Source organism: Cygnus olor, chromosome 5, assembly GCF_009769625.2.
Source record: "Cygnus olor isolate bCygOlo1 chromosome 5, bCygOlo1.pri.v2, whole genome shotgun sequence".
NCBI lineage: Eukaryota > Metazoa > Chordata > Aves > Anseriformes > Anatidae > Cygnus > Cygnus olor.
The window spans coordinates 17965134-17991400 of record NC_049173.1 but is presented as its reverse complement, the minus strand read 5'-3'; the positions used below and the strand labels follow the sequence as shown (position 1 = coordinate 17991400).

At 36.9% G+C, this 26267-nt stretch overlaps 1 protein-coding gene across 4 annotated transcripts in view; it reads left to right on the top strand.

Moving 5' to 3' along the window:
• The window catches only part of TDP1 (tyrosyl-DNA phosphodiesterase 1), a 44505-nt gene extending 22314 nt beyond the window's left edge, over window positions 1–22191 (top strand). For all 4 annotated transcript variants that reach the window (XM_040558340.1, XM_040558341.1, XM_040558342.1 and 1 more), the window contains exons 13-16: window positions 1712–1819; window positions 3712–3814; window positions 14804–14918; window positions 21684–22191. In XM_040558340.1, coding sequence (XP_040414274.1) covers window positions 1712–1819; window positions 3712–3814; window positions 14804–14918; window positions 21684–21757 — 400 coding nt within the window. In that variant the 3' untranslated portion in view covers window positions 21758–22191. The remainder of the gene's footprint in view (window positions 1–1711; window positions 1820–3711; window positions 3815–14803; window positions 14919–21683) is intronic.
• The last annotated feature ends 4076 nt before the right edge of the window (window positions 22192–26267 follow it).

Below are 26267 nucleotides of genomic sequence, written 5' to 3'. Positions count from 1 at the left end.
TCTGGAATACTAGTTTCAATCACTTGTAGTTACTACAGTAATCTAAATGCAGTTAGTATTATGTAGGTGGAAGAGAAGCGGTAGTACTGCTAAAATGCAGTATTTAATTGTATCTCTCAGAGATAAGGAGGCAAGAAGGAAGTGGACAGATATTGACTGCAAAAACTTTGAGATACTCAGAGATAAGTTTGTGTTCAAGTAAGGCATTGAGATAAAAGATTTAAAAAAAAGTGTTCCATTCTTGATTCTATTTCTTCCTGTTTTTCACTTGTATAATCTTACTGGAGCATCTTAACTTTCTTTGTGTGCCTTAAGTTTTCTTCTGCAAAGATGAGATAACGTTTGCCTGAACTGTTAGTTGTGAGATAAAAGATGTTAACAATTACTCATGGTATTACTACATAATATACATGATGTGTAATAATATAATACTTACATAGAAGTTTGAGTTCTGTAGGGGAACACTAGTTAGCTGTTTTTGTTTTACGTATCTTAGCCTACTCTTCAGAAAACAATTTCAATGTGGTATGTATTAAAATAGAAAGATGTCTAGTTTGCATTCATGTTTTGAGCAGTGTTTCAACTCTTGCCCTTTCAGAATACTGTACCAGTTCTGAGAAACGGTAGGTTTTCATCTGAGGATAGGCATGTTAAAGTAACCAAATCTGAACTGCAAAGCCTCTTGACTTACTCATGTGGAAATTAGTCCTGAAAGTCAGCTTGAGTAAATCAATAATTCCAGGCCTCCCAGTTCCCGAATTTTCTTAGGCTTTTAAATGAACAAAGCTCACTTGAGGTTTTTCAGAGCTGATAAATTCTTTTTGATCAACCTTTTAGAAAAGAATGCCAAATTAGGGAAAGAAGATTGTGACAACCAAAACCAGAGCATATTAGTATTACATTCCGAACCTAGGGAAGACAGGTCTCTGGTTTAGTGTAGGTGTATTTGGAAGCCCCCTTACTTCCTGATTTTGAGTGAGGGCCAACAGTTATGAGTGGAAAGCACTTGTAGACACCATGGTTACACACCTTTAGTTCTGTACATACCTTTTACTGATTACTTGCAGTTGAGTTCTGACCATCAACAATTGATGTTGAATTACCCCAGCAATGGTTTATTAATTTAAACTAGTTATTGTGTGTGTGTGTCTATGTGACCTCTACTGCCTTAAGTCCTCAAGTTTCTCAGTGGCTTAGGGGCATAGAGAAGGGAAGAGGAAGGATAGTGTCATTGCTCTGCTCCCTGCTTCTACTTTGTGTTTAATATATTGTAATAACTTTGGGGAATTTTGCAAGGCTTAATTTGGTGCCAAGACAAAGCTCGTTTGTTTAAAGGCATAACCATTGATTGTCTTCAAAGAAGAAAAATTGGCTGGAAGTTTGGACTTGGTTTCTTGAATGCTGTCTGGAGTGGAAGAATGCAAAACTCTTTAGGGGATTCTAATACGCTGAGGAGAATGTCTGTCTGGGTTGTTTGTAGTGAGAAGAATTATCCTGCCTATCTGGCTTGCATTAAGGCTGTGGATTTCAAGATTAAAAATTAAGTTTAATGAAGTATTTTTAACTTTTCTGTAAGGTGTACAAGTATTAGATGTGATAAAGAAAGACAGTATCAAAAACATGGCATTGCAGCATGGTGAGTATGTGTGGGTTTTGTTTTTTAATCAAAATAAAAATATCTGAAAACATTCATTTTCTTCTGTTTCTCTAGCAAATGGTCGGCAGAAGTCTCAGGTCGAAGTCATGCTATGCCTCACATTAAGACGTATATGAGACCCTCTCCTGACTTCAAAAAGATTGCATGGTTTTTAGTTACAAGGTAAATAACTAAATAATAAACTAATAAATAACTAACAAAAAAAAATGAAGTCATGTAAAGTTCTCAAATTGCAGGCACAGGTGAGTTACTACCATAATCCCCATACTTCTATAATTAGTATTAAGAATTTTTGTCCATATATAATGTTTCTTCGTTATACTTTGAGACTTTCTAAAAAGAAAGTTCCTAATTCTTTTACAGGTGATTTAAATGAAAGTTTTTAGTGGAAACGGAACTGACCTTAAAATAGCTAAGTGTGTATGTACACTTATATATCCAATGTATATCTGCGTTCATATACATACACACAAATTAAGAATATAAACTTTCCATTGTTAGGAAAATGCTTGTAAGAAACAAGATAGTCTAACTTTTCTAAGTAGCATAAAGAATCAGTTGTGTGTTGTGAGAACTTAAATGTTAGAATTGCTTTGACTTTGTTCTTGGCATGTGCTTTCAGGAAGCGCTAAATCTTACATATTTAGAAGACATGTAAGAAACTCTTAAAATTAATTCCTTAATGGTGACATGATACAACCCAAATTCTTCTCTGGGCTGTAACTTCCAGTTTCAGGGTCCAGCATCAACTGAAGTAATAAATACTTTCTAAACCTTGGGTTGAGTTTCTATAAAACATGCTGTATATGGACATGCTGGATGTGCTGGCTTGTCCATTGACTGCTACAAAATAGAATGGGTTAAGGTTAAGTTTATCCTTGTGCTGGCTTATTGTTACAAAACCTAGACATCTAATATTTAGAATCTGGCCTCTTGTCAGATTGAGTTGCTCAGCTGTTTAACATCAAGTACAGACCATATTCTTATTGCATCTTTTTAAGGAATTTTTTGCTCCTTCTTTGGATTCCTTAACATGAGGAGAGGATGTGTTACTGTGAATGAAAAAGTAGATTTGTTTCATTTCTGGAAAAAAGTGATTTTTGTGTAACTATATATACTAAAGCTTAAGATGTTTGTATCATTCCTCTTAAAATGTTCAGTTACTTTGATTTTTTTTCTTTGTTCTGGCTTCTTAAATTTGCTTCTTAAATTTCATTGGTCACTGCTACTATTGTAGGTAGTAGTAGTATCAGTGATTAAGGTGGTAGTTAAAGGATATAGATGTGTCATTCAAATGTGATGCTAGTATACCTAATATAGAAATTCATGGCTATTTTGACTTTTCCTCTTCATGTCTTTTCCCTTCCACCATATGCTACTATCCAAAAACATCCAGGATATTTGTTGGTTGAAACATAATGTTTAGGCTCTGTATTATTCTGTAAAAGTAGGTTACGAGAACAGTTCTGTATTTTTTGACTCTAACTTGATCTACTTCATAGTCGATACTGATACAGGATTAACAATGAGCTGCTGCTGAATAGCATGTTAAAACAAAGATATTCTTCTTTGATAATACTTGTGTTTATGAATGTGTCAAAGTACCTTTTGCTCCTAACATTTTGTTCTATGTTTTAACACTTGCAAAAATGTTCTATGCTAAGTATCTTATAACTAGTCATAATTTAGTTAGCCTTTAATCTTCTAATGTTGTTAAGTTGAAGTTATTTACCAATTTTCAGTTCCTTTCTGAAATGTGCAGAGAAGATTCCAAAGGCTAAATCTCTTCATAGATCTGCATGATATGAGCAGGCTTGTATAATTATCTGCATGCATTCTATCAATTCTCTTTTGATTATTGCCCCTGCTGCTCCCACTGTGCTATAAAAATAACGGTAAAGAATAACACCCGAATCACTTTTTAGTAAAGATTGGTGTGACTGAAGCGAAGTCCTCCTGCTACAAGTGTGTTGCTACAGCTGTAGTGCATTGCTACAGCTTCAGCATTTTTTGCTCTGAAGATTATTCCTTGCTGAAATGCTTTCTCTTTTCAGTGCCAATCTATCTAAAGCAGCATGGGGAGCTTTGGAGAAAAATGGCACCCAACTGATGATCCGCTCATATGAACTTGGAGTCCTTTTCTTGCCTTCAGCATTTGTAAGTTCAAAGTTCAAGTACAAATCCTGGGATGTGCTGAGAATGTGACTGAATAATCTAGTTACTAGTTCCTGTGTTTCTAAGTTAGAAAGCCTGTAGCAAATGGAGTTTGTACAAGTTATTCTTTCAAATGGTAATAGGCTGTTTTCCTGCACAGCAAGTATGGATTTAGTATTGATGTGACTTTTGTCATGTTTTTAAAAGGCAATAATACTTTAAAATGCTAATTAATGTTGCTGGTGAAGATGATCAAATCCCTTTTATACTTAAAGCTCTCCTGAGTGCATATTCACACTGAAGTGATGTATATGGATTGTAACTTCAAAAACAAACCCTAATTTTAAACTGATTGTTCATGCTTTCTGACATATTTGTGAAGCCGCATGACTGTTTCTTCTCATACTTTCTGCTTTGAAGAAAAAATTCTCAGATGTGTTATCTTAGATTCCTATGTAGATTTTAGAACATCTTCATAAGAGTCTAAACACTGAAGGATTTTACCCTCCAAACCTGTGACAGCAGTCTCAGTATATAGAAAACAAGCTTTGCCCAAAATACACACTATTTTAGCATGTGGACCAGAGGACTGGGAGATGTGAAAATGTTTGAGTGAGACCCAAGATCTATCCAGCCTGTATCCAGTCTGAGTGCTGCATTAACACGCTATGGGGGATTAGCACAATAAACAGTATCTGTTATCTCTTTAGTGTGTGTTTCGTATGATTTATTTTAAAACTTTCAAGGCCGAAAATTGTCCAGACTAAGTTAGTGACCGCAATTTGGATTATCTATTAACACATCAGGTTCCTTACTGAGCTAATTTTGTTGGGTTTTATTCCCCCACAGAATCCTGTGGTACTGAGTTCTGTGACTTTAATTGTGCACTGTACTTAACCAAAAAATGGATGATTTTTCTTTTTTCTTAAATGTGGTGCCTGACAGTAGGGAGGTAGGAGTTGCTTATTGCTTCTTTCTTGTGAACCTACTGGTACCAAAATGTTATTAACAGCAGTTAATCTATGATCAGAAACCATTCAAACTTCCTCTGTAAAATTTCTACTTTTCCAGAGAAGGAATTGCAAGTTTCTCTGAAAGAGTTTGTATGCCAAAAATCCTTAGAAACGTTTTTCTGAAGAATACATATTTCTTAAATGTTCACAGGCAAATAATGTTTGATCACTTCTGTTGATCAGTAATGTACTCCCAAATGAATATCTGCTAATATTATAACTTCATAAAAATATTTACTCATCATAACTATATAATTACTGTCTCCTAAATTTGTCATGCTAAGATTTGGTAGCTTCTGGCTGTAGTTCCCTTGACACTTAAGGCATTTATGTAGTAGTATGGTCTTTGTCTCTGATACTGAATCTTACATTCTCAAGCTTGGTTTCTGTGGAATACAACTTTTAGATAAAGTGGATTGATTAGAGACTGAAACAAGAAAATCCTATCACTTTCTATAGCAGGAAGCATTGGTAACATAGTAAAGAAAAGTTGTGCAAAAAAAATGTGCAGAGACTTTCTGCAGGAAAGCAACTGACATCAAGGGATAAAATAATGTTCTAAGAAGTTGGCTGTGGTTATCTCCAGATGCTGCTGAGCAAATAACTTGCTTGTGGCAGTGGAATGATTGTACTTCTGTGGATTTTTTTAATTTAATGATAACTGATCAGCAGATCGAGCAGTCATTTTTAATTTAAAATTAACATTCCTGTTCTGACTCATGTTTTCCATGCATTGCTAGCTTTTTGAAAACATACTTCAAATGGGTAGAAAGTCAGTAATAATTGAGTTAACATAAGTCTTTTTGCCAAGAATGACTGTGCCTGTAGGCTTAAAAAAAAACAAATCTGAGAATATTTGGCTTGTGTGCCATCCTGAACCTTCAGTTCTATATGGAATTTCTTGCACATGGACTAGGACAGGGAGGATCACCAGAATATCTTTCAGAGGGCTAAGATTTATGGAGAAAAATCTTGAATTTTCTTCCCTACTCCTAAAATCATAGTAGTTTTAATGCCTATGATCTTCTTTTCGTGAGTTTTTTCTATAACTCAGTTTTCAACAAAAAGAACTTGATTTTTGAATGAAAGAAATGTATGTTCAGCGGCATTTAATAATCAGATAAATATTTTGAAGCACTCAAATATTACAATATTTCAGCAATTTGAAGTTAACAATTTACTTTCTTTGCGAGTTAGTTTGACCTTTCTACTATTAAACACCCAGAAGGATGAAAAAGTCATTATTTAAACCAAAATTATTAAAGCTTTTGTTTCTGCTTGCAGGCCAGTCTTAGCAGTTGGAACAAACGTTATTTAGCCATTTGTTAAGAGACTGAAACTTACTAAAAATAGAAGTGTATTTTTATTTTTATGTTGCATCAAAAAGACATTGGATTTAAGTTTGTCAAAGTGAAGTTTACTGATGATTAAAAATACATTGAATATTCATTAAGCATCTGCTCCAGCCTTTGGCAGAAGCCTACGGGCCTGTTTACACAGAAAACTCAGTTATTTCACTATAAATCCCATGTGAGTACTCTACTAGTAATGACAACTAGAGGAAGAACTGTTTCAATAAATATTCATGGATAAGCAATTCATAACGAAGCCCAAGTTTTGTGGTCATTGGGATGGGAGGAGAGAGAAGACATTGGGACTGCTTTCTCTCTGTTTTTTGCCAAACCACTTCCCTCTTTGTTTAGGAAGTGGAGAGAATTCTGTTCAGTTGTGGAATTTTGCTTTGAATTTTCTGTGAAGGCTTTTCATTAGTTTTGGTCATATTCTTTGTCCATGTACACTCTAAATTTGTTTATAAAATGAACCCAGGAGAACGCTGTAGAATGTTCAAGCACAAATACAGACTGGGCTGAGAATGGATTGAAAGTGGCCCCGAGGAGGAGGAGGACCTGGTGGTGTTTGAGAAGCTCAACATGAGCCGGCAATGTGTGTTTGCATCCCATAAAGCCAACTGTATCCTGGGCTGCATCCAAAGGAGTGTGGCCAGCAGGGTGAGGGAAGTGACTGTCCACCTCTGCTCTTGTGAGACCCCACCTGGAGCCCTGTGCTCAGCTCTTGGGCCCCCAGCACCAGAAGGACATGGACCTACTAGAATGAGCCCAGAGGAGGGCCACAGAGATGATCAAGGGGCTGGAGCACCTCTCCTGTGAAGAGAGGTTGAGAGCTGGGGTTGTTGAGCCTGGAGAACTGAAGGCTCTGGGGAGACCTTAGAGCAGCCTTCCAGTACCTGAAGGGGCCATACAGGAAAGCTGGGGAGGGACTTTTTTTTCAGGGAGTTCAGTGACAGGACAAGGGGTAACGGCTTTAAACTAAACAAGGGCAGGCTTAGATTAGATATAAAGAGGAAATTCTTTACTCTGAGGGTGGTGAGGCACTGGCACAGGCTGCCCAGAGGAGCTGTGGATGCCCCGTCCCTGGAGGTGTTCAAGGCAAGGCTGGATGGGGCTTTGGGCAACCTGGTCCTAGTGGCAGTTATCACTGCCTATCGCAGGGGTTTGGAATTAGATGATCTTTAAGGTCCCTTCCAAACCATTGTCTGATTCTATGTGTAAAAGTCCTTGATTTAAGATAACGGCTATTCTGTTTTTCATTTCGATCAGCTTTTTGGAAAAGGCAACGTGGTGTTCCTGTTCCTCCAGTTCCAATCACCACTGTGTTCAAAAGATCATGTTTTCCTACTGTTATATTGCTCTGATTTTTTTTTTGCTATTAGTTGAAGCAGCAAGCAGTGTGAAGACTTCCTGCAGTATGGGAGAGTCACTGCTGAAAGTTCAGGTTGGACCAATAAATAAGGGGTTGCAAAATGTTTGTCTTGTGATGTTTGTAGTAGCAAAAGGGAGGGAGAATTAACTGTACTGGAGCAATAACTAGAGTCTCATAGTATGCCTGTAAGGTTCTATCAGATTGATCAGATAAGTGAGATTTGTCCATTTAAAAATCCACTCCACTGCTCCTAGTATCTGATTGTTGCTTTAAGGCTGTAGTAGTTATGCTGCTGCTTTATCTAACACCCTTGGAACTTTGTCAACCTTACTTCCATAATGAAGTTCTAGTTTTCATCTTGGGAGCATCCACCTTTTCTGCCCTTAAGAGAAATTGTCACGAAAAATGCAGCGTCTGTGTTTTGTTGTGATTTCTTTTTAAAGTGGAAAATAAATGTTAAATTTAGTATAGACAGTGCCAAATTTAGGGGCCAGTATTTTTAAAACTGAACTTTCACTTGTATACTATACATGACTTGTATACCATACATGGAAGTATAAACAAGCTGCCTTTGGGGAGAGGTAGGAGTGGGTGGGAATGAAGGGGGGTTGTTTAGGAACCTGCTAGCTTTCCAAGAGTGCTGAAACAGATATTGGGAGGATGAGTCACTACCAACAAGTGAATGAGTACTGTTGGAAACAAATCTCACTGTAGGCATCAAGGATTTGAATCCTTGGCTGATGGTTTTTTACTATTACAGTGTGAATTTATCCTTACGATGCGTGCATAACACAATCTCATATCTGAAAACCAAAAATAGTTTAATGCATACAAGATGTTTCTTGAGAATTCCCAACTGACAGTTACAGCAGCGGTGTTCCGTAAAATGCTGGAACTGTCCAAGAACTGGAGCTAATGCAGAGCCACGGTAAGTATTAAGATTACTGTGCTAGCAGTGTACACGCTAGTTTAAGGCTTCCTCAGGCATACCTGTACAAGTTGCTGCTGCTATGGTGACATGCCATTCAGTAAGGGCATTTGTAATATTTCAGTAGATAGCGATGCTTTTGGCTACTGTTTTCCTTTCATGCATCTTCAGGAGTCAGCATTTCAAGATGTTTCCAAATATCTCTGAGTTAGATCTAATGTAGTATCTGTAACTTGAAATAACTTACTTCAAGGCTGTTTTTCAGTCAAGTAACACTGGATTCTCTTCTAAGAGAATCTGACCCTTGTGATCTCCATCTGTCAAAAATCATTCACTTCAATGGTATCATTAACCTTTAGAGATGAGAATGATGACAAACAATGGGGCCAATAGACAATAATTTGTGGGAGGTTTGTGGAAGTTTTGTAACTATATTCAATAAAAGAGTAAGACTAGTACATCTCAAAACTCAGTGGCCAAAAGCAGATGCTTATGGAAACGTATAATGGGTATGTATGTAGTAGCTTCTCTGAAAATTTCTTGAGTTAGAGGCAATATAACATCTTCTGTTAAATGCCTGTAAGCTCCTGGTGTTCACAGCATGCTGTAGCCGAATTTAACACTGTCACAGGAAGCACAGTGTTTTGAAACTGTTTTCAATTGGAAACTTTTTTCAATTGATGGCTTTCCCATCTTATACTGGAAGAGGCAATAAATATGTGATCCCTATTCACTTTTTCCTTGCCACTCCTGTAGGCCTTTATATCCTTCTAGAATGAAGAGTCCTAAACCTGCTCAACTGCTTTCTTAAGTGGAGCTTTGATTATTCTTACTGTGTTTCTGTAATTTTTCTACACCATTTGAGTGGGTAACGAATGGAGGGACCAAAGATGCACGTGAGATGCAGATAAAAATCTGTGGTACAATGATGATGTCAAAGTTCTCACTCATTGAGACTGCTTAGCCTGTTGTGCTTTATACAGATTGCTATGTAATAAGTTAGCCTTTGATTGTTGTTCAAGCAAATGAGAGCTGTTCATCCAAAATAGACAGAAATGTGTATACATGAGAAACGTATGTCTAATATATCATACTTCATTATAAAACTTCATTACAAATTCTGGTTTGATTTTATGTTGAGTAGTGTGGTTAAAATATATGCAATATAAAGATGCTTCATGCAAGTAAATACAATACTTCCTCTACAGACCTCTCAGCTTTTTTCTTAAATTGCAAAAAGCAAACATGCTCCTGTACAGGTGGCTTTACTAAAATCTGTCAGCATTCATGAGATGGTTTCGTGTTTGAGTTTCAGACCTCAGAATATAATGTTGTTTTATTTATATATATATATATATATATATAAGCAGTTGTCTTTCTTTTCCTTACTGGGAAACATCAGTGAATCATCTGATATTCAAGTTGCTATACTTAATTTGTTAATCTATTGCATGTATATGCTCTGCAGTTAACTCTGCACTGTAGAGTTTCCTAGATAACTTAGTTTGTTGTGAAGACTTCCGTCGGTTCAGTATGGTTTTAACATACTATGTGTTAGAATAGTCTGATTTAGGTGAAGATAATGGAGAGGTAGAAATAGACTAACACATTTCTAGGAACTTTTTAAAGTTTATCATTAAAAATATGCAGAATACAAATGGGACTAAGTGCTTTGAAACAACTAGAACATTCCTACATCAAGAGACTCAATACACTCTAGCTCTTGGAATGCCAATTTAATACTGCCAGTTCCTGATAATTCTGTTTCTTCAGGCTGTTTCATGCAGTTTGATTATAGTTAGTGACACCGATTTTGATAGAAGCTATAACTTGCATACCACACACTTAATATTCCTAACCTTAAAATCACTGCTAGCTGTCCAATCTATACCTTCTGTTTTCTGCTGAATACAAGCTTGGAAGTAGATTGTTTCTTCCTTGCCATCTTTTTGACTGCCAGCATTTCTGTGTTTTTTTTTTTTCCAAATGCTTTCCAGCACTTATGCTTTGAGGTTGGTTATTGGCCTGGTGTGCTAATCCAGATTTACAGAAATATGTTGAATGGTTGTTCTCAACATAGCTACAGCTGTCATCATTTACAATTTTAGTGTTTAGTGAAAAATCAGCTGATGTAGTCATTAGATCATAACTTTCTATTGATTAAAAAGTAATGTTTATAGAGTCACAGGTCGTGTCTTCTATTGGAACTGCATTTCGTCTGCATTTCCCTTATCTCTGTTTCTTGCCTCATATCTTCATTGTCATTTGTGTTCAAGGTTGCTCTTTCAGCTGCTGGGAATTCCTTTACAAAGGTTGGAATAACTCAGATCTTTAACACAAAATGTTGAAAGAACCCCTTCACCTAATGGTATGGAGTTGTTCTGAGAAGCATGTTAAAATCCTCTAAGGATTGGAAAAGCAGAATCTTCCACAGTTGTAGCTTCTGTGTCTGATAAAGTTGTAAGACAAACTGAGCTTAATTAGCCTAAAAATGTTTGTGGAATACTTAAATCTTTTAAAATGACTGTTGAAGGATGTGGTGCTAGCCAGTGAGCTTCTGGAAATAAAACCTCAAAGAAATACCATAGTTGCGATTAAACTGAGAGGTTACCTGTTACTGCTACCTACTGGTATCAGATGCTACAATTATAGATAAAAGATCAGTACAGACATCTAACAATAATACTTCAGATTCTGAAATGCCATATTGATGGCAAATATTGATGGACTGGTAAAGAATAAAATACTGTTTCATAGTTCTCTGCAGAGAGGATTGAGCTCAATCTGGATTAGACAGTAGTCAATCATGTTTGTGTGTGAGCAGAACTGAAATGCTTTTGCTGAATTCAGACTGAACTAAAGCAACCTCAGTCATTGCTTGATTTAGACCAAGTTTAATTTGCAAAGTAACGTAGTAGTACCATTTCCCCCTTCAGTTTCTGGTTTCAAGTGAAGTATTGTTCCATATAGAATGAAATAAAATTCTTAATACAATTAAGATTAATTATGTTCCATATAGAATTAAATATAAAATCTTGTTTTACCTATGTTGTATGTGGAATTTAGGGTATTAAAACTTGGTACTTCATTCTTCATTTTCCCATTCTTCCTTCCAGTGCCTACTTCATCAATGTATGATGTTAAGGTACTAGGAAAACCCACAGCAGTATCTGAAGTTCTGTAACTACAAAAAACTCATGCTTTCTCAACTGAGAAATGCATCTCTTAACACTTCAAAGTTTATTGCTTTGAGCAGCAGTGTCAGAGAACAAAATATAGCTGTAGAAGAAACATTCTGGAAGAATAGAGTATGTCTGAGGGGAAAAACTTAGAAGCAAGGCAGCCTATTTTTTTAGGCAAGATCCTGCTGGTTGGTTTTTGGAAGCAGCAATGAGAGCTGTCAACATCCAGGAAATGCTCAAAACAGACAATGTGTGAATAATTTTAATTTGTGTGATCTTCAGTGTGAAGATAGACGTATGATCGTTTTTGAAAGCATGTGAATCTCCTCAGAGTGCCTTGTTGAGGAATGTATTCTGTAACCTAGACATTTACTCCAGGATGTTTTTGAGGAAAACTTTTAGATCTCTTTTCTTAGAGAGAGATCTTCCATTCAGAAGACACATGGGTTAAATTCTGATAGAATGGTTTTGTGGTGGAGTCTAATGGGGGTGCGGGATGGTATCAGAAAAATAAGACTCTCAGAAGTGGGGAAAATATAGCTGGTGACCGAGGAAGAGCAAGGAAGAGGAAAGTGAAGGTGTAGAACAAGAACAAAGCAAAAAGCTTGAAAAGAAACACTTAAGTAATAACAGAACAAAGAGGGTAGAGGAAATGAAGCAGAAACAAAAACAATGTGTTGGGGGGGAGGGAGGCAACAAAAGAAATCTGGATAACAAAAGGAAGTGAGATTACAAATGTACTGCAAATTTGCTATATGTTCTGTGGCGTATTTTCTTTCATGTTGTGTGACAAACACCCAATACACTGACCTTCAGAGTGGAATAGATATGGCATCCCTCTTGATACTTGAAGTGGCTGAGATTACCAAGTGTGTATGTGGAGTCCAAGTAGCTGTTCACTCTGCGTTGATGGTAATGATTATAAAAATTTCAAACTCATGGTACCTGGCAATGCTTGTCTAGCTTCAATGCTCTTGGTCAGACATGTATCTGAAGTTCATTGTAGAAAAAGGACCAACTCATGAAACCCCAGAGAGGCATTGTCTACTATTCCATATTTCTCTATTAGCTGTATGTGGAAAATGAGAGCTTACAGATAACTGGTTTCTATGACTTGGTTTCCCCATTTTAGTTTGCAATTAAAATGTCAACTTATGAATAGTTTATAAGGCTGCCCACCACCCACCTCCTCCACCAAATGAAGCCTAACTACTGTGGGTTGTACAAAAATGCTGTTCCCCTACCACCTCATGTATACAATTCTTGCACTTTATGACCTATAGCATCCTTTGTGTATTTCATATTTTCTACTACAGAAGATGGTAAACATGGTTATTTGCATTTTATATGAGATTTCTATATTTTATATGAAATTTCTCAGTCCCTGAGTGACTGGAACATCATTGGAGGTAAAGCTGTACAACTTGATTGTTGCGTTTTTTAAGTTTTGAATTTTTTAATATTCAGTCAATCCCTTACGATTTGTGAGCTTTTAAAAAAAATTTTATGCGTCTCTGTATTGGTATATTTTGAACATACTACTTGTATGCAAAAGCTAATCACTACAAGAGCCTGGTTTTAAAGAAGATTTTATCAAAATTTCACTGACTTGAAAGGCATAAGAAAGGGAAGTTAAAACAGATTTTGGTTCGCACAGTCCTTTAGAATGGTCCTTGTTTTTTCTCCTGTTCTTTCATTGAAAATGAAATGTTTTTTTACCTAGTCCTTGAGGTAATGCATAGTGTTTCTTTATAACTAGTGATTTCCTGTTGCTTTAGGTCACAAGGCAAAATAAGCATCTATATTCTAAGGGAATTTCCTTGAATTACAAGAACTGCTGTAATGTGGCTTGACATTGTCTTTGGTAGCTCTCCCTTTTGTATGCTACTATGCTTCTAGAGTATCAAAGGAAAGGTGAAAGGCTGCTTTGTTTCCCTTGCTTTCTGTGGGGTCATGTGAATGTTGTTTTCTCTGACTTATTTACAATGCTAACTTTAGCTAAAATAAAACTTATTTTTTACAATATATAGGGGCTGTCAATTCAGTCATCAATTATACTTGAATAAAATAGAATTACTTAGTGGTAATTAAGAATCTTGCTTGCTTGTACTTTAACAACCTTAGTCTAGTAAAACTTGAACTAATAGATTCTGTGGCTCAAGAGTATAAGTTGATACTCAGACTTTCGTAGAGGGAAAAATACACTTGTTTAGGAATGCATTTGAAATACTTCTTTAAAAAGCTTTGTAGCCTTTAAACTTCTGGTCTATTCTAATTAAATTGTACTTGATTGGCAATATACTAATAGAATCTCAATATTAGAGATTGCTTTTAATTCATTACAACTGATGAATGGGTTCCTATTCCTATTAAAAAGTGGCAAAGAGATACCATCTGCCAAAGTTACTTGAATTGCTTTAAATCCATCTGCCCTTGTACCATGTTTCATTGTAGCATGTTCTTTCGTGGTTCTTAACCTGTAATCTCACTTCAAAATCTGCTGTCAAACTCTAATAGGGGCATAGTATGAAATCTTTGTGCAAGCAGTTTTAAATCTACACGAAGTTTTTTGCTGCTCGTGGATGGTGTTATGCAACCTAACTGAAAAGCATGAAGTTCGAAGACTTCTCTATCTCAAGTTGAATCTTAATTTGGTTAACCAAATTTTGAATCTTAATTTGGTTAACATCGAGCATCTAACCAATAGGTTAGTGATAAAACTAAACAGCAAAGAATTTTTAAAGCTCTTCCCTAAATTAAAGATTAAATGTGTAACAGTCTTGATTAAAATTCAGTTCCAATGTCCATAAGCATGTTTGTGAAAGCAGCAACAGTTTGTATTAGGATATGTTGCCCCTGTGGAGCTAGGAAAGACCTTATCCAGTTCGGGGGATGGAACTGCTCACACAAGCAAGACCACAAGCCCGAAACAAATTGGTAGATATATATGGGACTGAGAAGGTAGAGTATATCCACCACTGAGTTCTTAGGATAAAGTGCTTTAGTAAGCATCTTATCTCAGTAATGGAAGCAAAACTTTTTGTTCATTGAAGTCTTGTTCTTGAGAAAGACAAACCTAATTAACAATAGATTCTTTTTCCCCCCAAAAAAGCATGTCTTTTTTCCATATGTTTCCCTTCTTATATAGGGTTTGGACAAAGGTTACTTCCGTGTGAGAGGGCAAATGCTTTCAGAAGGTAATGATTCAGCAACATCTTTTCCTGTACCTTTTGACCTGCCACCAGAACGGTATGGAAGCAAAGGTAAGATGTGACTTCAGAAGAAAAGTAGGTGTATTATATAGGGGCAAACTAATCTGAGTAACTCTTAAGTCATTTTAATTTGTTATATTCTAGAGCTTTATTTCAACATTATTGTGGTTTGACTTTGTATTTGAAATGTTATCACTCCCACATTCTGGCTAAAACTTTAAAGAAAGCAGCTAGAAAGCAGTTTACAGTCTTTTGGTTCAAAATTTTCTTTATTGTTATTTAGGTTTTGGATGGATCGATCTTGTCTTTTGTCCACTAGTAGCGGTAGTCATACCTGCATTAACTAGTTTAGTGGGTGGTCTTGTCTCTTTCTGTTTTACCTTCAGTAGGACTTTAGATCCGCTCTTGTAAGACTTGCAGGAATATGATGCATGTTATTTTTATAATTTGCAAAGATGGTTTGTCTGGTTTAAGAGCTTCCTGCATTCTTTTATTAAGTAAAAGAATTAAGCTAAAAGTATTAAGTGGTATTCTAACTTTCCCGGGGACAGGGGGGAGAAGGCTCAATGTAGAAATGAAATCTATTTAATACTGTTTTTTCTCTAGTATAAAACACACTGTACGTTTAAGTACTATCAATGTTTTGTTGGGGGGAGACATCATGGGGTTGTGCCTGAGTTACTTGCTAATAAAGGGGAAGAATGTACTGCATATTATCACTGTTAGTGACCCAGCTTTCAACTCTTTCTAAGAATGGAAGTGGTCAGATTATCTGCTGATGTTCCATTAAGTGCTGTGAACATGTACACTTGTGGGTGATTTCTCATGTAGTGCTAAGGACATGAAACACTGATATCTGGTTGGTACCTAATGCTTAAACTGATGTATTTTGAAAGTTTTTTCTTAATCTTCATACTTAGATAAAACTTAAATTCTTGAAAACTTTACAACAAAGATTAAAATTAGAATCCATTCTCAAATGTGTGTATTCTCAAATTTCACATTTACTAGTTTGCTCCTACAAAAATGTAGTTGTATACTATATATATTTTTAATTCCTGCATTTGATTGTCAGTGATTTTCATGTATACTTCGTCTAAACAGTTTTTTCTAAAAGCCCTTTTTCACTTTTTGCATGGAAAACTTACTTCTGTGGAGAATTTGTTTTTCTTTAGTTCAGCTTTTGGGTCTCAGCCTTCTCCTGTGAAATGAATAGATGTCAGAACTTAAATTCTCTAGGCTTTGGCAGTAGACACAGTCAGCTGCCTATGCCTTCTCACATCTTTTCCCTAAACATTCTTTTCCACCAAGAGGCAGAAGAATTGAAACAGATATCTAAAGAACATTCATGTTATGGGATGAACTCGTAAAATAATCTGTCTGTAACAACACAGTTATCAACTCCCAAGGTCTCTAGTCAGTAGTATAAATTTATTTTAATGAAGTCTTGAGAAGCAGAAATGCAAGTAATTATCCTTTCCTTAAAGAAACCGTTTTGACTGATCCCTATAATTGAAGGAGAAAAGGCTCCAGGGGTTTTTCCATGAACTCAGATTCTCTGAACATGGGAAAGCGAATTATAGATCACTTTGATATAATCAGAAAACTCGTATTAGCAGCAGGAAGGAAGAGAAGCAAGTAGACTAGTGAACAGATGGTCAGGAGCAGGGCCATACATACGCAATCTAAAGCTCAAAGTAGAAGATCTGTATGCCAAAATACACTTTTCCTGTGCTGATACAAATTCCAATTTTTGATCAGACATGCTTAATGTTACAGAATTACATTATATAATATAACAGTGAAAGAAAAGCAATTCCTTAGTCTGTGGAAATCTATTTGCAAAGATTCTTCTTTGTCATTCTGTCATAGTGGCTTGGCCATATTAATTGGGGTTTCAGTTGGGATTTGGCTTCCAGTGTGAGAATTCTTTAAGTTGTGACTGGGTTACAAGACAGGAATTTAATGTTTGAACTGTTCAAACCCTCTGGGGGGAAAAAACCTACAAAATAGGGGAATTTCTGATAAAACTGAATGGGAAAGAGCTTGTTTCTTTTCAATATATGTATTTAAATCAAGGAAACATGCTAGCTGTTCAGCTGACAAACAGTACACAGAAAATGGTGTGTGTATGAGAAGATGGGTTCCAGTATTACATTTCTTTTGGTTATTTTGCTTTTTTGTTGAGCACTTCTTTCCTGAGCCATTCGAATAATTTATGAAAATGTATTAATATATTTCATTATTTCCCAGAAGAAATTAAATTTATCCACTGTGGGCTAAAGGTATCAAACCTCATACTCTGAGAAGGTGGAAGAATGGTAGGCAAATGAGATGGAAATTGGATTTAATGCAAGTTAAAGCATTGTGGAAAAATGAACAGTCCACTTAACCATTCATTAGTTCTCCTAGCTAAAGTTTGCAACCTCTGACAGTTGTGATTTCATTTTATTAAGAATGCACAAAAATGTATGTCATTATCTCATATGAACAGGTTTCTCCTTTGTGGCAGGCCCTTTTCTCTTCTTGATTTTTTTTCCATTGCCATGCTGTGGAAGAGGAAATTGTCATTTTCCTTGTAATACCAGATATACAGCGTTTGTTACTCTGTCCAATTTTCAGTAAGTGGGAATTAGGAGCATGGTGAAATTACATTTAGTGGATATTTGTAGTGATTTCAGGAAATGAGTAACACCATCTTTTTTTGTTACACACAAGTTAGTGTTCAGTGTTGGGTAAAAATAAATTTCACAGCATATTTGCCTGCAGTCTGGTGCTTTTAGTTATTTATGACTAGAAAAAAAAATTCCGGGAGTAGGTAAAACTTTCACTTATCCTGTCTAGTGACAGTACCTAAATGAGGAGATCAGGGTCTTGTCCAGGTAAGCTTAAAGTAATTAGTACTCTGAGCTCCTGTACAAGGACCTGCTATATCGTTAGAAATGCAGATGTCCTGGGAGAATGTCACCTTATTTGGACTCTGCTGTTCTCCCACCTTGCTTCATTCTTAGAATTCTCTATTTTCTCTACCAAGTAATTAAAATATCTGGGAAGGAAATTAAGATTTGTGGGGAAGTCATTCTTATTCTTCAATAACCTCTATTTTTCATATTAATACTGTATAGCTACGTGGGACCTGTGTACTTTGTAGAGTTTGCAAGAACTTGACTTGCAGCATCCTTTCAAATTTTTAGAGAACTTCAAGTCTTCTCAGCATGCTTAATATTGTACAAACTCTTAAGACAACGTTCTCTCTGAGGAGAGATGACAACTAGAAGCTAGTCCTGTTTCTAGTGTTACTAATAGATTCAATAGACAGTATTTCACTTACTAGATTAAACATTAGCAGCAGTGGTAAATAAAATAAATCTGAGTATATCTAGAAGCTTAATTTTTCGCTTTGTGAAGTAGTGGGTACACATTACTCTGATATACTAACTACAATGATAGTCTTCTTGGGAGAAGTTGGAACCAATCTCAGGTAGTGTTGTCATCCATTTCCTTCCTGGGTGTAACCAAAAGCATTATTATTGGTTGGTGAACCTGCCATATGAGGTTGCAGCTCTCTTCAGACTGGCCACTTACTCATATGTGGACTCTGAACGGCCATCTAACACTTGGTAACATGGCAAAGCCTGTTTTTTGTCAAGCTCTTTTTAATGGTCATAAAGAAATGAGCACTTTGTAGAGGAAATTTGAGTTAGTCAATATTTAATTTTACCACTTCGGTGTATTGTCTTATAGTAGGTTTACAGTCTTGAAGACCAGGATGGGCTGCCACTAGATTCTCTGGTCTTATCACATGCTGCTAGCCAATTTCTTTGAGCTCAAATCTTGTGTTTGGCTGAGAGAGCGCTTCCAGAATATGCTTCAGGTTGTTAATTGAGAGCGTCATGAGATGGCAAATTCATTGGACGGTCAATATTTTGCTTTAGTAGTTGGTCAACCCAAGAGTCTAAAATAAGCACTTTAGTTTTATTCTTTTTCAGAATAGATGTATGATGCCCAGTCTAGTTGTTGCACTTGCATGGGATTGATCCATCTTGTGCAGACTGCAGGGTTTTTAGCTGAAGTATGAAATTTAACAATATGTCATCCTAACAAATCAGAGTTAGTTGCACATAGAGCCTTTACTTGAGCATCTTTCCTTTAGACTATTTTTCTCCAGCTGCTTTAAATTGCCAATGCAAACCAGAAGAAATGGAGTTGCAGGGAGAAGCTATCAGTTTTGCCATGTATGATATACGTAGCTTGCATCTTTTCTATTGCTGCAGAGAATAACATGCACGTTTAACATCTGGCAGTTTTAAAATAGAGTAGGAATGATCTTCATCTTTGAAGTGATGAAGGACCTTATTAGTTTTTAGCAGATAACATTTGTTACATGTAACTTGTACATTATTAACTCTTTGCAAATTGCTGTTTTGAACAATGGCAGCTGTTCACCTCCAATTGTCAGCTGAACAACAGAAGCCTATTTGTAGGCAGCATATGCATCTTCAGGGCAAAACAGAATTAAGAAGAAAAATAATCATCTGGTAGATGATAGAACTACTTCATATCTTTAAAGATAAACTATATAGTTTATAAACTATATACAATGATCTGTTAGTCAATGACAGGAGTTCACATTGCTGTGACAGCCTGAAAAAGCCCAGAAAAGACTATGATAAAGCTGAATATGTTGATGATACTAAGATTTTATTTATATGTATATATATATAGGCAAGGAATATAATTTAATAGTTCCTTGGAAGTAAAACAGATAATGAATCAGTCTAGTATTTGGGAAATGAGCCAACAACAGCCTGTCTCAGCTAGGCATATTTATAGATTAAATTTCTTTCTGCTTTGCTGATAACATTCAGACTTTTTTCCCCTCTTGAATCTCTTTGAGTACTGCTATTTTGCTGGATAAAATTTTCTTCTCATCAAGCTCCTTTGTCTCATCTGACTTGAAATATTCCTATTATTTCTATTTGTGGCTGGACCCAAAGAGTTGTGAAGAGTTGATCCAGTTGGAGGCTGGTCACAAGTGGAGTCCCCCAGGGCTCAGTACTGGGCCCAGTTCTCTTTAATATTTCTGTCAATGATCAGGACGACGGGATTGAGTGTACCCTCAGTAAGTTTGCAGATAACACCAAGTTGTGTTGGTCTGCTCAAGGGTAGGAGGCTCTACAGAGGGATCTGGATAGGCTGGACCAATGGGCTGAGACACACTGTATGAGGTTCAGCAAGGCCAAGGGCCGGGTCCTGCACTTGGGGCACAACAACCCCATGCAATGCTACAGGCTGGGGGAAGAGTGGCTGGAAAGCTGCCTGTCAAAAAAGACCTGGGTGTGTTGGTCAGTAGCCATCTGCATATGATCCAGCAGTGTGCTCAGGTGGACAAGAAGGCCAATGGCATCCTGGTTGCATCAGGAATAGCGTAGCCAGCAGGAGCAGGGAGGTGATTGTCCCCCTGTACTCAGCTCTGGTGAGGTCACACCTTGTGTGACACAACTGTGTCACACAACTGTGTTCAGTTCTGGGCCCCTCACTACAAGAAGGACATTGAGGTGCTAGAGTGTGTCCAAGGAAGGGCAGTGAAACTGGTGAAGGGTCTAGAGAGCAAGTCTTACGAACGGCTGAAGGAACTGGGGTTATTTAGCCTGGAGAAAAGGATGCTCAAGGGTGACCCACAACATTTGTCCGATATGCCATCATGTACAAATAGTACAGAAATCTGGCTAAAACTGCTGTGTAGTTTTCAGAGGAGACCTTATCATGCTCTGTAACTACCTCAAAGGAGGTTGTAGTGGGGTGGGGGGGTGGTCAGTGTCTTCTGCCAAGCAACAAGTGATAGGACAAGAGGAAATGGCCTCAAGTTGTGCCGGGAAGGTTTAGGTTGGATATTAGGATAAGTTTCTTCACTTGATTGAAGGGTTGTGAGGAACAGGCTGTCAGTGGAAGAAGTTAAGTCACCCTCCCTGAAGGTATTCAGAAGAGGTGTAGATGTGGTGCTTAGGGACATGATATAGGGGTAGACTTGGCAGTGCTAGGTTAATGGTTGGGCTAGATGATCTTGGAGGTCTTTTTCAGCCTGAATGATTCCATGATTCTGTTATGTCTTTTACCAGTACAGGTTGGCCTGATCCTATTGTGAAAGCATAGCACTTGATTTAGAGTGCTTGGGGATTGACTCTCACATCACCTCTGATTCAATGCATAGAGAAATTCCTTGTACCAGCCTCGCGTTGCACAAAGGGATACAGCTCTAGCTTTTAGCATGGGTAAAGGCAGAAGCTTTGGATCATGCTTGTGGATGTCTTGATACAACTCGACTGCCAGCTGTGCCCAGTTTATCTCCCCTCCTTTTTCAGGAAATTTTCTCTTAAAGTCCTAGTGTTAGGAAGCTGGTGCCAAAAGTTTCTAAGAGCGGCAATACAGCACTGAGACACCAACCATAATAGCCATTTCTTTGTGCCCAAGTAGGAGGCACTGTAGCTTAGCTTGGTGTGTACCAAGTCATGCAGGTACAAATTGGTAGTGGCTGTGAGGAAAATATTACTGATCTTGAAGGAAAAGATGTTTTAACCTGCAGGATACTTAGTATAGTTGCCAGACTGACCTGCCGTCTTCCCTGATTCATGGCTGACCATGGCCTCAGTGTGTTTTGTCTATCAGGATTTGTACTAACATTGTGCATGGGATCGTGTGATAACCAGTGGAAGCTTTGAGCTTTCTTCCTCCTCCAAAGGCAGGGGAAGAGGAAGATGATCAAACTTTTGTTTAATAACGGAACTTTCCTCAGCATATTTTTGTTTTGGTTTACAGATCAACCATGGATTTGGAATATTCCTTACACTGATGCCCCTGATACACATGGAAACATGTGGGTTCCATCGTGAACGTTACCGGTGTTCTGTGATGTTTCACTGACTGACACTGAGCCTGCTATGCTAGATGCAAGACTGCTTATTTGTGTTTTTAAGCTACGATGTCTGCTGTAATGGCTAAGTTCTAATTGAAAGATAACTGTTGATACTGGACAGAGTCTTAGAGAATCTGTAACTATATTACTATAAATGAACTCGTAACACTGCATTTTTTTAAAATACCTTTTTATATGTTTTTTCATTACTGCTGTTTCCAGTATGTTTTTCAAGATTTTTTTCAAGATTCAAAACAAGTGTAAGACTGTTCTCAGAGATCCTCTCTGCAGTTTTTAGCTGTAGTGGATTTGAATTGTATTGTTCTGGGAGACTGTCAGTTGGCCCCAGTAGCTCTAATAAAAGCTATTGTATGTAAAACTTAAATGAAAATAAAGTTAATCTTGTTTATATATCTTTGGTTCCATCTAAGTGTGTACATATTAAATTGGATTGAACATTTCCTTTGGTAACGCACTTCTAATGCAAGCTTTATTTGCTGTTTTGGCTTCTGGCAGTACATCACAAGTTATTTCCTAAGCCCCCCTTTTAACCTGCACTTGCAGACACTCAAGTACTGTCAAAAAACACTAAATAGGGTGGGTGGGGGTCCTGAAAAGTAGTCCTAAATATACTATAGGATGTATAAACAACAGGTCCTGTAATCCAAAAATTTTATTGTATAGTGCAGTATTCCACTCATATAATTCCCTCTGGATCCCAAATAATTGGACTGGGTAGCAGTTCCAGTACTGCTGCTTTCATTTTGCAGTGGTGTTCCCCAAGATGGCTTGGACTACACTGGGGAAGCACGTCTTCCCAATGTTTGCCTAATGTATATCCTTGTTTCATTCAGAAGTTGCCATGAAAAAGGCATGTCTTTAGGTTGTCATGGCATCTGACTAGCAAGGAGAAGTTTTCCTTCCTATGGTGTCACATACCAATCCATAAAGAAACACTGTAAAGCACTGCTGCTTTGCTATCTTTCTTAGCCTTTCCCTGTTGGTGGACCCTCTTTAGTTAACTTCAATTTCTCTCCTGCAGTTACGGTTTACAAATTAAGAAGGTTACAAATCAAAAAGGTTATTTTGAAGCTTTTGTTCAGGAAACCATTGAACAGTCTCTTATGCAAAAGGTAAATAGATAACCTTGCCTATAGCACAGAGGAATTTTACACTCACTTTACACAGCATATACCAGGAACTTAAGTATCAGGCTGCTCATTTCTTTTATAGTGTTGGCAATTTACAGGCCCATTGATCATTGTTTTTTCCAGTTTTGAGAACTTTCCACATAATGTACATTGCATATGAATCAGTGCTTCAGGGATGTCTGTGGAACAGATTGGAAGATGGGTTTCTGGTTTCTATCTTTCCTTGATTCTATGTGCAGAATCTTTACTATTTATACTACTTGCAGTAACAGTTTGATTTTTATCCCTGATGTGCTTGAAAATGCGTGGAGGATCAGGGAAAGTAACTTGTAACCGGAGCACTGTTCTGAAAACTGAGAATAACTTCGTAGCCTTTCTATTAATTTTTAAGAGTATGATTACATCTTAATTATTTCCATCTGTGAGAATTCAAGAAGCTCTGAGTGGAAAAGTCCTATATGAGGACAACTTTAAGACTCCTAGAAGGTAGGCTAAAAATTAATAGATGTTTATCTATTGTGAATGAATAATGTTGCAATTTACTAATGCTACATCTATGGCTATTTCTGTTTTTGGCATGGAGTGGTTGACAGGCTGAGGCATTCCTGGTTAAATTCCAGCTGGAATATTGTGGTCTCTAGTAACTTGGCATGATTTAACTTCAGCTCTCCAGGGCTCACATTAATCCACTGTCAGAAGATCATTCCAAAGTTCATCAGTGTGAACAAATAAGCCAAGTGATCAGTTCTGCTAGAAAACACATGAAATCTTTCCACCACATGACTGTGACCCAAAGCAATTTTGTGACATAATGTGTGAACTGAGGCACTGATGGGTGGTGGAGGTGAAAGAGAGAAAAGGCTTTTGACTTAGCTTGCTTAACAGTATGTGGTTTAAGGCTAACATTTCAAGTAAAAGTTGGAGCTTGGAAGTTGGAGCTTGGTAGACATAGGTATGTACATAGTTCTTTTTTAACTTCCACTGTCCTGTAACATTAAGGAAAACCTGTTTTGAAGAAACTGTCCAAAGATGACCAAAGCTCCAGCATGGTAACAAGCTTCTGCATCCAGCTGGGCTTGATGACATACTAGAGCTGAACAGAAAGCTCCTGAAAACACCTTTGGCCAGAAAATGCTGTTTAATCGCTATTTTGTAGACTGTTTACAAGCTGTCAGGAGCCAGGACAGATTTGAATGCTTCTTAATTGCTCTTAAAATTCCTCTTAGGCAGAATACTTTAAAATTCCATTTTTTTATACCATCCCAATTGTTTGTTTCATGTCTTCTTTCACAATTTTCTTGTTTTCATTCCTATTTCACTTAATTCTGGTAAGTAGTTGAATCATAGATAATTCTTTTTATCTAGAAGTTATCTAGAAAACTTCTGGATTTCAGAATTGTCTTTAGAAAATAGGGGCCCTAATATTTGGAAAGTGAAAGCAAAGGAGAAAACAGACAAATGAAATGTCTGTTTTCAGACACTGTTTTCCTTCTGTTATGACATACAACAATGTCTGATGTATGTAACTAGATTTGCCTGAGCACATTAGACTATAGTCGGCTCCTGCTGAGAATGGATCTGTTCTGGTGCCCCTTCAAAATGAAGTGCTTTTCCTTACAACAGTGCAAGAATTCATTGTTAATCCATATCGATACATACTGGTGCAAATAACATGCATACATTTTTGCAGTGTTGCTAATAAGGCTGTAAAGGAGAAGGTAATGCTTTTATTTTCCCCTGTAACTTAAGTGGATAAAATTGGTTAGGGTCTGATCAAACTGTTTTAATGGTTAATACAATTGGTTGTTTTCTAAAAGCTCAGCTGACTGAACCCCCAACTGTACAAGGTTCCGTACTGATTTTATAAACCATCCATCACAGAGGTCGTGTTGTGGAAGGGAAGCAAACTGCAGAGCTGCCGAACATCCACAGATCAAGGTGGACAACTGGAAATCTAGTTTCATAGTTGCGTGTCACTGTTGGCCTGTGTCGCTGTATCCTCTAACATAATGTGATAGTCCGAGTTTACTCCCTTCAGGGACAAAACAGGAAACTTTGTCGCTTGTGACTTTTGAACAGATGAAATTTGTCTGGAGCAACATAAGACTCTAGTTTCTTACTGGAGTTGCATAGTAAACCAATGACCTAATTTTGGCTTAAGACAAATACAGTGATCTAGCTAGTTTTTTCCTTGCTACTGAGATTAAATCCAGTGCTATAAATGTAACAAGGTGTGAAAGGTTCCATGTGGTTTGTTCCATGTTAGGTGTGCAAATGTGCAATGATATTATAGCTGCCTCCTTTGGTGGACTTTTTAGATGTGACAATGTGCTTTTTCAGTAATGAGTAATATGTTAATTCCTTGTACTTTCTGCTGTTAAGACTTTCTATGATTTCAATATTTCAGCCTGTCTCTGAGTAATGTAAATACAAACAAATGTGAAGAAAGTAACAAATAACTGCACATAAAATCCCAAGTAAATAAGCAAATATAGATGTAATGCCAAGAACTGAATATGGAGACCAGTAAACTCATGTAGTGTGCGGATACTCACTTTGATATCTTACCTACCCCATGCACGTGTTTGAAAAAGCTCAAATGGATTTTCATGTTCTTTATAATGCTAGATACCACCTAATTCCACAGATATTTCTATTCATATTGGTGAAGCTGATGAGATTTCACAGCTCTAGAATAAATCACCATGACCAAGGTTGTCAGAATTTTAGCCATACAATGACGTTAGCCCTACCATTTCCTTTCTTACTTTTGAATTTCTTTTTAATCTGAGCAACTGTAACTGGTATCCTGAAGGACAAAAGCAGGAAACATGGTGAGAATTATTGAAGATGCTGAAGATGCCAAAATGAGCTCAGTAAGATCAGAGAAATAATTTCCTATTTTAATTTAATCTTTATACCTTGGCTTTTTTCTTTTTTCCTTTCTTCTTTTTTTAATATATTGCCTTTTCTGCTTCTTCATTCATCAAAATTGACTCTACTTACTCGTTTTCGAATTCTATTCTGACTATATACAAGTTGATTCGTGTGTCTAGGTTTCTCCCTTAATGTGCAATGCACTACCATGCACAGTTCCAGTGCCAATCTGGGAACTTAATGTTTTGGTTTAGTTTACATGGTCTCTGGGAATTGTGTGTCGACTAATTCTCTTTAATTTCTTCTAAATTGCCTGTTTTTTGGGTTTTTTTTCAACTACTACTGTAACAGCTCTGGACCCTTTACTTGCATTTGATTTTTAACCATCAAAATTTTAAAATAAGTTATTAAAACAGCATCCTGCTTTGTGGAAGTCTCGACTATACTGAAACAAATAGA